The 13,008-nt window shown below is 38.2% G+C and overlaps 1 protein-coding gene across 1 annotated transcript; it reads left to right on the forward strand.

The window, feature by feature from the left end:
- The first annotated feature begins 329 nt into the window (after positions 1-329).
- Positions 330-12,596, forward strand: LOC146000294 (UDP-glycosyltransferase UGT5-like). Its single transcript, XM_083137788.1, has 5 exons — positions 330-378; positions 3,447-4,267; positions 5,082-5,304; positions 8,568-8,787; positions 9,921-12,596. The coding sequence occupies exons 2-5, from the start codon at positions 3,449-3,451 to the stop codon at positions 10,210-10,212; spliced, it is 1,554 nt and encodes a 517-aa protein (XP_082993914.1). The 5' UTR covers positions 330-378; positions 3,447-3,448; the 3' UTR covers positions 10,213-12,596.
- Positions 12,597-13,008: the final 412 nt, after the last annotated feature.

Raw genomic sequence — 13,008 nt, forward strand, 5'->3', positions numbered from 1 at the left:
AAGAATTATAAATTATAGAAGGACACAGTACTGTAAATTGTAACGTTTCCAAGTTTACCATGGCTACCTTGTGCAATTGTGATTTTACTGAGAATTATATAAAGAGATCTTCGCCTCTGAAAAACAGAACAGGCGAAAGAAGTTGAGAAACTGTTGCTATCATTATATAATGATCGATTCAGAATGAGTAGCGATTTCCAAAGTATGTAAATATGTGTTCCGTACATTTCTTCGAGTCATGTACAATGAGTCTACAATGTACTCGAAGATAAAACCTATTATCTCAAAGTTCACAAGATAACACTGCCATATTCCACTTTGTGAGCCTACAAAGCATTTGTTATTTGCAATTTGCGTTGAGGCTAAAGAAGACGCACAGTAAGTTAGCTTTAATTATCATCTTTATTTCCATACTGTAACAAATTTGTGGGCTGTCCGTAATGCACACAATAATTAAGTGTAATTTGAATGTATTTTTGCGGTATTCGTATTTCAATTATATCACGATTTTGCATTTAATCTCAGACTAGGACAGTGTTCGCAAGGGAAATCCTGTTAGTACTATGCTTTTATTATTCCAAGGTATAAGTTTTAGTATCGGGAAGAGGTGATAATATCGTGCATGTGCTATCAGACATTGAGCATTGTTAGTTCTAGCTCATGTCGATGTGTGGAGTACCAAAAGTGGTCGGTGCAGCGAGTGCTGTTGTGTATGTACGAGGTTGAAATGAACACCATTTTGTGTACTGTCCTAAAACATGTTTACAAACGTAACACTGTTAAGCCTTGTTTCCATGTTAACAATACCAGTAGCGTAGCGTCCTAGTACGCCCATACGTCCGGCGTTCCCTGATTTAAAATTTTAAAAATGCGTAAATGCTGTAAATATAAAGTAAAACGTGACTAATTATATACATGTTTGAGCATTATGGCATTATAAAAGCTATTTTTCGCGATCCGTCTACAACGCTCCACTAACAGCTATCCTTGTAGCATTTCTCTAATGTCTTTGCTTGCCGGACGCCGGCTAGGTTTGGCGTACAGGACCATGCCTGCCTGTAGGCAGAGAGAAGGAGGGAAAGCTTGTGGCTTGGATCTCTACAGCACGGGCGAAATGATCTCGCCATACGCGGGCGTACGGAGCAACTAATTGGTTCTAGGGGCCATGTGACCTTTCCTGTCTTCCGATTCAAGGCGCTGTACTTCCGACGCAGACGACAGAAGTAGAATTTCTACCCGGTTTTTCGCGCTCGTGCCTCTGCTCGTGCTGTGTGATGTTACAATACGCAATATTGACTGACGTATCTTTAATGACCACTGCATTGTGTAATTTATCGCAGGAACAGTGAAGTGCATTAAAAACTAAAAGAAAAAAAAAGGTTTTGTCAAACAAGTTGATAAAGTCCTCGTGGTAGAAGTTCAGCCTGTAGCTGCTCTATCGCCTAACCCACAAAACTATTTATTTAAAAAAAAAATATATTTTCGTTAGTATCTAACTGCCTAATATTGTGCCAGTGGAAATGTTTAGCATTCGTTTCAAAACTCTTAACATCGTATGATCTCTTAACAAAATTATTCTAAAATGTTTATCAACATTCTCAAGATACAATAACAGTGGTCTGAAACTCTGAATTACTACTAATAGGCACTGTTACGTCAGTAGAGTGTACGATTATTGGATCATCCACCCACCTTCGTGTCAGAGTGTTTTGCACAGCGCGCTAAGACGCCAGAGGTTTCCGGCTCGAATCCCGGCCTACGCATGTTTGTTCTTTGTGAGTGTATCTTCATCAACTTCATCAATATCATCACTCATATTCATATTTGCGATTAGCCAAAAGTGGTAGAAAGCGAAGTAAAATAAACCAAATCAATCAATACTTGTATCATTCACAACAATGAAGTCTAGTGTTGTTCTAGAGGCGCTTGTAATTCAGGTAGGTTTTTTTTTTTAATTACTTGCGTCATGTCGAAAGGTTTCCTTGATTATAAAATACTGTTTTGCTACACATGTGTTACGTGTGGAGCAAAATACTCCGAATGGTGTACGGTGTTTCTGACTTGAGCAATTTAATTAAAAATGGTATAAAACACCAGTGCTCCAAGCATTTATTGCACACTGAGGCATCTTATTTTCTAGATAAAACAAGCATGGATCATGTTTTATCGGAACCCGGCTGACTTAATGTAATAAACACAATGAGATTGTGATTTTAAATAGACAATACATATGTCAGCTAATTCCATAAGTAAACTCTTAAGCAAAAAAAAAAGGCCTACCCTTCCTTCGAACTTGGCGTTCCCATCCGAAATGCTCATGCTACGCCACTGAACAATACCTAGGCAATGGATAAGTGCATTTCTCGAGGAGGTTGAGATGTATCAGTGAGAACAACCTCAACATAAGGAAATTGTATCATGCTGGGTTTCCCATTATTGTCACCATTGTGAAACCATCACCTACGACTAGGTATTGTTGATACAGCCTTCTTGCAAGTCTTGATGACATTCTCGTGATTTTTGCTACGGGCCACCTGGATTAAGATTCACAATCGCTGTTGTACATTTGTAAACATGTTTTAGGGCACACGCACAAAATGGTGTTCATTTCAACCTCGTACATACACAACAGGGAGCCGTTTACTCACTATACACTCTCGAGAATTACACTTTCTTTAATCGATTTCAATGTTTTACGTAAAGTAAAAGGGGGTCCAGCGTTACGAAAGCACAAGTAACGGAGATATTTGATCTCAAAGTATGGCCCACGTAAGTTAAAACCTAAAAATTTTGGAGTACTTTCGGCGCTTTTTGTTAGTATAAACTGTTTATATGTACACTAAAATAGCGAAAGAACACGCCGAAAATAACTATCAGTACCAAACCTAACAATCCTAACCAAACTACGCAAAATTATAGCTGCTATAGTGGAAAGTCGCTTTGGGTGCTATATTCACTTGCGAGAAGACTTCGGGCTGTTCTGCTACACGATATAGTAATATGCTAAAGTAACAGACTTACTTTACTTCACAATAACATTTCTGAGAGCTAAAATCAAATGAAAACGTTCATAAACAACAAAATCTTCATAAACAATGAAAAATATTTCACTTTATCTAGCGAGAACAGAGGGTAAAGATTAATTGATTGATTTGTTGTTTTAAGTCCACTTTATGCACATTAAGGCTAATCGGGACTGGACCTACAGTTTAAAGTGCGATCCGAACCACTATGTGCCTCCACCGGGTATCGAACCCGGGACCTTAATTACAAGGCAGAGGGTAAAGAATACCCACCACAGCACTCCTTGCACCGACGGTATTATCACCTCTTCCCGACAGTCGTGCCACTTTCAAATTTACAGATCACATATGTAAAAAATACTGTGTCAATGAAACATGTTGTATTTTAGAGGAATTTTCACGGACCACTTTCTTTTCTTTCAGACATGTTTCGCATATCGGCCGCCATTTTAATCCTGCCTGCCATCTTGGCTCCTGCATCGAGTGAGCCGCCTCCAACCAAACCTTCACGAATCCTAGCAGTGATGCCGTTCTCAGGACGAAGCCATATGAATATCTACAGACCTCTATTAACGGAGCTTGCCAGAAGGGGGCACGAGATCGTCGCCTTCAGTCCGTTTCCCATTAAAGACACCAAAAACGTGAAAAACATCCACGCCAAATTCGTCGAAGACTTCCTGTACAAGAGCGACGAATTCAGCATGTACGACATGAAGGATATGTGGATGCCAGTCATGATGACGATGATGTGCAGCATGGGTAACCAGTTCTGCGAGTTGGGGTTGGAAATGCCAGAGATTAAGGAGCTCATTAACTCGGACGAGAAGTTTGATCTGATCATCTTCAGCATGTTCCTCAACGAGTGCTACCTAGGGCTGGTCCAAAAGTTCCAAGCACCGTACATCATGCTGAGCCCATCACACAGCACATTCATGGTGAATTACGGTGGGAATTCCAACTTGCACGATATCTTCGGGGATACGATGAGCTTCAGGGAACGTCTCGAAAACACACTGTACGTTGGAATGATGGATGTTTTGACATCTCTGCTCTATATCCCAGAACAGAACAAGTTACTGAGGAAACACTTCGGTGAGTCGACGCCTACCATTGCGGAGATACAGAAGAACGTGAGTCTGGTGATGTTTAACACGCACCTGAGCCTGGCAAATCCCAAGCCGTATCTGCCGAACGCCATTGAGATTGGAGGAATCCACTTGAAACCGCCAAAAGAGCTTCCTCAGGTGAGTTTAATGTACCAAGTGCTGCTGGAAGACACGTATCTTGGACTATATTTCAAGAGGGTTCCGAACCATGTGTTTGATTAATTGATTGGTTGATTTGCGTTAATTTACTTCGCTTTTATGCCACTTTTGTCTAATAGGGAAGATTAGGATAAGTGATAATATGATGAAGTTTATGAAGAGCCAAGGAACATCCATGCCCAGAAAGGATTCTAGCAACAATACCTTTCCGTATCCAACGGGTGCACAATGGTGACAATATCGGGAACCCAGCATGATGCCATTTTCCTTATGTTGAGGTTGTTTTCACTGACACATCCCAACCTCCTTTCCCATTGGCTAGGTATTGTTGCTACAGGCTTCAAGCAAGTCTTGATGACATTCGCGTTCAGTTTTGCCACGGGCCACCTGGATTTTGATCCACAATCGCTGTTATACCTTTGTAAACATGTTTTAGGACAATACAGAAAATGGTGTTCATTTCAGCATACATAACAGCACTCCCTGCACCGATAACTTTTGGTACTGCACATATCTACATGGGCCCCAAACTAACAATGCTCAATGTTTGATAGCACATGCAAGGTGTTATCATCTCCTCCTGACGGTGTTGCCACGTATAAATTTACAGCCGACGTTGCATTGCAGTTCCACATATAGCAAAGTCGCTCGCAAAATACGAGTTTAGGAGTAGGTAAAAGGGGAACTGGACGATGATATGCAATTAATATTACAGGCTACGACAGTTCCACAACATAAATTCTTACCACCGTAATAGATCCTAACCACTACGGTATATTTACTTCCTTTGCAGGATTTAAAACAATTCCTGGACGGAGCCAAAGATGGAGTCATCTATTTCAGCTTCGGCTCCAACGTGCGGAGTGACAAGATGCCCGCGGAGAAGAGACAGATCTTCCTGGACGTCTTCGCCCAGCTTCCGCAGAGGATCCTCTGGAAGTGGGAGTCGGACGTCCTCCCTGGACAGCCCGAGAATGTCAAGATAGGGAAGTGGCTGCCACAGACGGACATATTGGGTAAGCTTAGTGTTGGCATCTGAGGGAAATTTCTCATGGAGGGCATGCATTCATAAAATGTAACTCGTTGCCTAATCTTTCATTCAAGGAAGAATTAGTAACTGTGGACAATTGAGAGAACTACATTCAACTATATGATAGAATTTAAGATTCAAAAATACAAGTTAAAAGGTAACCTCATCAGTGTACGCATACATCACAATGCAGGCTCGAGCATTTGTTGATTGACTGAGGGGTCATTCCACGCCATTTCAATGAGGTCATGACACCCACCAACTCCGATTTCGATTAAATATGGTATACACCTTTCCTTTATGGATGAAACAAACCCCCTAATTTTTTTTTCGCTCTATCTCAAACGGTTTTCATTTTACAGCATTTTGAAATGTCATAAAATCAGTGTTGTCTGTCACTCTTGAGACCCTCGACACAAGATACCCTTGCTTACATTTTATTTCTTTTCTCCTTAACCAATCATCAGATTTCTTTTAAATTTTACACGAAGTTCAATGAATTAATGAGGATTTCAGAAAAAAATACATCAGCACTCAAAAAATTTTACAAATGCCTATAAAAAGACTTATAATGGATTTGTAGCCTAATTTTTGTGGTGGGAAAACTAGCTTACGAAAATCTGAATTTTCATCATGTGGGTAAGATGGAACCAAAAACTTTTGATGTTGAAAATCATTGCAAAGACATGCTCTTTCTCTTCAAAAAATAAAATTTTTGGTTTTTTTATTCCTTCTAACGAAAATGTTACGTTTTTTGAAAATTTCCTAAAATTTCAGGGTCAATCCGCACCAAATGGCCCCGCAGTGATCGCCCGACCATTTTTAAAATTTTTGATTTGTTTGTCGTTTTAACCCCTGTACAAGGGTAGCTCAAAATAGGCATTATTTTTCTAAAACCAGACTTCGTTTGAAAATGGCGGCCATTTTTGTTTCGTGACTTGCAACATTTTTGGCCTATGCAGACAGTTGCAAAAATTATGATAACTCAGCTAAGAAAAATTATAGATATCTGGGGTAAGAAACATTGTTTTCAGTACATTTCAGGCTTCATTTTATGTTCCGTATCTCTTTCCACCACATCTAATGCAAATGGCTGATATTTAGGGCCAAAACTGACTGATATTCAATTTTGAAGGGAAATCAATGTATAGGATATATTTTTTTAGTAGGTAAGCAATGACATATCAGAACTATAATTTTTGTTAGAGGAAACATGTACATCCAAAGTTTCAGCAGAAAATATTTGACACACAGCCGTACACACCTTTTCGTTGATAAGAGCTACTAACGTGCTTACTAAGCCCTTCGTATGTTGCAATTAATTAATACGTACAATAATTGTAATTGCATGATAGTTCATTAAAAGTAAATAATTATAATTGTAACTAATTACGTAAATGTGTCTGTTTTTGCCAAACATCCCCCTGTTGTAACTTTGTTATCATGTAATATCAATCTCGAAATTTTTAAAGGTACCTACCTACCTCTTTATGCAGTAAATAAAAAATTTTATTAGGTTCCCAACCAGATATTGGTTTGATTTCAGTTTTAAGTCAACTTTATGCACGGAAGGCTAATCGAGACTGTACCTACAGTTTATTAAAGTGGGATCCGAACCAGAATATGCCTCCACTGGGTATCGAACCAGGGACCCCTTGATTACAAAACGTCGACGTAACTACTATGTCATTGGGAAGACCCAAATTTTGAGAAAAATGAGCATTTTCAAAGAGCTTTAACTAAATGCAGAAACCAGTAACAAAGCTCAAATATTTTCTGCTAAAACTTTGGATGTATATGTTTCCTCTAAAAAAATTATAGCTCTGATATTTCATTGCTTACCTACTAAAAAAAATATCCTATACATTGATTTCCCTTCAAAATTGAATATCAGTCAGTTTTGACCCTAAATTTCAGCCATTTGCATTAGATGTGGCGAAAAAAGATACGGAACATAAAATGAAGCCTAAAATGTACTGAAAACAATGTTTTTTACCCCAGATATCTATAATTTTTCTTAACTGAGTCATCATAATGTTTGCAACTATCTGCATAGGCCAAAATTGTAGCAAGTCATGAAACAAAAATGGCCTCCATTTTCAAACGTAGTCTGGTTTTAGAAAAATGATGCCTATTTTGAACTACCCTTGTACAGGGGTTACGACAAACAAATCAAAAATTTTAAAAATGGTCGGGCGACCAGTGCTGGGCCATTTGATACGGATTGACCCTGGAATTTTAGTCAATTTCCAAAAAACGTAACATTTTCGTTAGAAGGAATAAAAAAACCAAAAATTTTATTTTTTGAAGAGAAAGAGCATGTCTTTGCAATGATTTTCAACATCAAAAGTTTTTGGTTCCATCTTACCCACATGATGAAAATTTAGATTTTCGTAAGCTAGTTTTCCCACCACAAAAGTTAGGCTACAAATCAATTATTAGTCTTTTTATAGGCATTTGTAAAATTTTTTGAGTGCTGATGTATTTTTTCTGAAATTCTCATTATTTCATTGAACTTCGTGTAAAATTTCAAAGAGATCTGATGATTGGTTAAGGAGAAAAGAAATAAAATGTAAGCAAGGGTATCTTGTGCGGAGGGTCTCAAGAGTGACAGACAACACTGATTTGATGACATTTCAAAATGCTGTAAAATGAAAACCGTTTGAGATAGAGCGAAAAAAATTTAGGGGGTTTCTTTCAACCATAAAGGAAAGGTGTATACCAAATTTCATCGAAATCGGAGTTGGTGGGTGTCAAAATCTTAGTTTTTTGCGTTGATTTGATGTGGAATGACCCTGAAACTAAAATTATGGGTGCGTTAGCACTTAGGCTATTTGCCCCATCACATTACCATATACGGGCCCAATCCACTTTCCGTACACTGTCTGCAAAACTCGTGTACTTTCTACACTCTAAAAAAAGATGATGTAATACCGTAACTGGTGTAACATAACACCTATTCGAATGTACTGTACTCAGTGTGGTTTGAGAGCAAATGGTTTAACAAGATGCCAAAGGTGGTGCTAAACCACGCCAATTCAGCATTAACAACATAAGGAGTGTCCTGTTATAATTCAACTTTTCGTTGCACATTTTTGAGAGTACAGAAAATGAACGGCAGTGGCAACACTACCAAAGAACTCTGTACAAAACCTAACCTAACCTAACCTAGTGTCATAAATTTGAAACTTGGCATTAGAAATGATGAAAAATAATGCTAAGAAAATGGTGGATTTTTTTTTATTTCAGCGCACCCTAATGTGAAAGTTTTCATCAGCCACGGAGGCCTCCTGAGCTCCCAGGAGTCCCTGTACCACGGAGTCTGCATCTTGGGAATCCCTTTCATGGTTGAACAGAAGATGAATATACAAAACATGGAAACAAAGGGACTAGGATTGCAGATGAACATTGACACTCTAACGCGAGAAAGCTTGCTGGCAACGCTGAAGAAATTGCTGGAGGATCCCAGGTTAGTATTCAGTAGAATTCCACACGTCACAATAAATGCAGAGCATATCTTCAAGAGTTAAATTCACAATTGTCAAAAGTCATTTAAAAGATGAAGTGGAATTTTAGTCACTAAGGGTATTTTGAGTATTCAGCTCGCAATTCCACAACAGAACGCTCTAGGTTCGAGTTTCAGCTTGAAGACCAGTGACGTCACGAAAGATTTCCGTTCGGGTCTGCTGAAGGATGGAAGAAATATTTTTAGGTAGTCTGTGCTTTGATAGTCAGATACTAAGATCCTATCTTCTTTACTTCTGATTCTTTATTTATTTCTCTTTATCTCCATTTCTTTATATTTTTCTTTATTTTCCTATCTTCCACTTGTTTCTATATATCTATTCCTATCTTTCTTTGTCCTTCTCTCTTAATTTCTTTCAATTTTTCCTTCTTTCTTCTTCCACTAGCGTTCGAAAGAGAGGCATAGAATCGAAAAGGTGGATCCTGACATTTTAACCTTCGTTTTCAAAGTTGTTGACAGACAAAATTGGCAATCTGGGATCATTTTACGGGGGGGTTGCATTAACAACTTTGTTCTTTATTGCTTTCATTTGAAAAATTGGATTTTATCAAAATTTCAGAGGGCATTGTAACCTTATCAGGTCGCCCCTCTGCACTTCCTTCCAACCTCTGCATGGCTCTATCTCTTCCTACTCACCTTTTCCTTCCTGTGATTATCTTTCTTTCTTCATTCCTGTTTCATTATTTGATGTCATCGCTTTCTTCGCTTCTCTGTGAATCCTTAATTACTGTAAATTATTATGTTTGTTTCATGTGGGCTAGAGTCCCCCCCACCCCGTCCTCAACCACCGGGTGGTAACGTCCCTGTTGGAGTTCATCACAAAAAATGACTTTTCTCATTTCTAATTAAGACTTTCTAGTGATAACAGAATTACTAAACTTATTGTTGAGGAAGTAAAGAAACGTCAGCTAATTGTGTTCATCCAATAATCTTGACGGAATCTCCTATAGAAATTCCACTTTGTCATTATTTGAGTGGCAATCTTTCTGTAGATGTTTCAATATTTAAACTTCAGCTGCTAACTACAATATTGCTTCTGATTGCATTAATATTTTCCCATTCTTTCCTTTTTACAGCTACAGGAATAACGCCAAGAAATTATCTGCTGTCTTCAAGGACCAACCACAGAACGCTTTGGATCGTGCCGCCTATTGGGTGGAATATGTCATCAGACACAAAGGGGCACCTCACATGAGAAGTGCTGCTTTGGATCTCGCGTGGTACCAGTACTTCCTGCTAGATGTCATTGCTGTCATTCTGCTTGTACTCGTGGTCATTTCGACCATTCTGTACTTCATTCTGAAGAAACTCATACGCTTCATTCGATCAATGGTCTGTGGGAAAGCAAAGAAATCTAAGAAGAACTAATTTACTCGGATATTTTCAACTGCACAGCATCTAAACACTCATATACCAGATGTACATAACAAATACATCGTGGTACATATTGCATGTGCCATAAGTGGATACGAACGGACAGTTGGTATCACACAGTTACATTTCTGCTTCTCAGATATATATGAACATGGGCGTCGGCAAGGGGGTTGGGTCGAACCGGTAGGTCAACACCCCCTGGGTATTTTCATCTATATTTTCAATTTATGGCAATTTAAAAACGAAGAAATTTATTTCACTTAATCTTGGTTGTAACAAGTAATTATTATTCATATACTAGGGCGTCCAGGGGGTCCGGCCCCCCGTAAATTTTGAAAATTCTATGGTTGATTCATATTACTTCCCGATGAGACACATGATGTGACAGATCAAAAATCATTCTCTCTGTGTGTATGGTTTGTGGATTCTGAAAATAATATCCACTAAAAGTTCTTATGTATCAGCAGGGGTGTCCACGGGGGGGGGGGGGGTTATGGCGCAGGCTGCGCCTTCGAGATTTCTGGGGGTATTTATTTTCTTTCAATTAATGTAAAATTCAACATTAATATATTTTTCCAAAATATATGTAAAATTTTTACACCTTAAATGCACCATATTTAATCAATTAGATAAAGAAAAGAAAGTGTTTACGGACATTATCGAAGGGGAACGGGGAGAAATATCCAACTCTTACATATTACGCCTTAATTGACACGTGAATTTTGGAGGGGATTCTGAATTAAACGTTGGAGGGGGGGGGGACAGTATCCAACTCTAGGTCTTAGATTTTGGCATGGAAATTTTGGTGGTAGAATTGAGTATTACATATAAATGGAGAGATATGAAGCTCTTGATAAAGTGTTAAATCTTAGATTGTCAAGAGATTTCTGTAGTGGAGAGAGTTCCAACAATAAATTTTGGAGACTGTATTTAGCGATATGGAATCCACACGTTTTCAGCCCCAAACGTGCCAAAAGAGAAGTTGGAAAAGGCTTAAATTAATATTCTCGAAAGCCTGCAAAGAAATGGATGAGAAAATTTTCTTGCTCGCATCGCTCTCAATAATATGTTGCGAGACTGCGTGGTTGGCGCTTTGCTGCGGTGAATGTGGTTTTATGCTATACCTGCATTACAAGACTCGATATTCATTAATAACGTCACTTCTTAAAATGTAATGCTTAGTGTTGGTATACTGCTTAATTTAAATCAGGTGCATCATTTGGAACAAGAAGCTAAGAAAAAGTTACTTTCGGTAGACACGCTGTCGTAATTAAATACTTTGTAGGGATTACAATATAGTTTGAGGGCGCGAATTATATGATTTGGGGTGACGCATGGCATGATTTGGGGGGATTGGCACCCCCTGTGTATCCCACTGGGTAGTGAGTGACATGTCAGCTGAAAATCTGACTGTTTTTCTTGAACAATGTCACAAACTTGGTCTAGACATGAAAAAATTCATGAGTCAAGGCTATGATATGAGTGGCAGATTTAATGGTGTGCAATCATGAATAATTCAACAATACCCAAAAGGAATGTGAGCGCGCACTCTGCCAGTCATACGGTAAATGTAGCCCTATCTTCAACCATGTCGAACTCCACCGTGAGAAACTGTTTTGGTACAGTAAGAAAAGGTTGTTTTTTGTCAGAATAATACATGCAGTGGTGAAATACTAGAAACAATATATTGCATTGTGTACCAGACAGTAAAAAGCACTATTTGTCATTGTGTGCGTGTCTAGTTATTATTATTAATAATATTTAATAAGATAGTATTATTAATATATCACTGTTATAACACTGTCTTAATTTAGAACTTTATATGGCTTATGACATGCATTGAGGAATGGGCACCCCTAGCTGGACCCCAGAAATTGTATTTCTGCATACGCCCCTGTCCATATCAAATATATTGGATGCTAAAATAAACTAAACTAAAACTGCTACTGCTTCTATCTCGACATCTTCGATTCGACCCCCCACCCTTAGGAAAATTTCTGGCGACGCCCATGCTTATGAAGGAATATGCAGCAAAGACATGGACAAGAATTGGTGTCCACTCTAACCTATGTAACTTACAATAGTGGTTTAATATGCTACATTATAAAGTATACTGCTAGGGTGCTTTATACGCGTACTCAGGACTTTATCCACAACACCGGCCAGGAAGATCCATGTTGAAGAACTCATCGCCTATACCAATTACTCTGAAGAAGTGAAGTGATTTGATGTGTACATTTAGGAACTGCGTATCAACCACATATACAAATCTTAAAAAGATATTCCGGATATATACATTCTAGTCAAATTTGTAATTATTTTATATGCAGTTGCAGCATGTATTATTACATATGAAAAAATAAAGTATTACGAACAACTGTCCTGACAATTATCATTAAGCAAGAAAATATAGGCCTATATGTGGTATAGATACCTGCCAATTCTCAGATTTGGGTGAAAACAATTTTAACTTCAAAACTACAGCTACCAAAGCATGATAAGTATAATTTTCGGATTTGATATCATTATACTTTATGTCGTATACTTGTGGGAAGTGTTGAATCACAAGTTGCAAAATGTGTCACAAATATGGTTAATGTTTCGCTCTTTAGCAATAAATTAGAATTTGAAGAAGTAACAGAATACTGTGATGTGATTCATTGACGTATTTGGAGGACTTATTAGAACTGGAAATTATTACAACTGCCATATTAAGGCTTTGCTACGATTAAACTACGTGTTAGCAAGTTGAAGTTTATTCTTCTTGTTCCAAATATGGTGAAAGCATTC

Source organism: Lepisma saccharinum, chromosome 16, assembly GCF_977018435.1.
Source record: "Lepisma saccharinum chromosome 16, izLepSacc3.1, whole genome shotgun sequence".
Classification (NCBI taxonomy): Eukaryota; Metazoa; Arthropoda; class Insecta; order Zygentoma; family Lepismatidae; genus Lepisma; species Lepisma saccharinum.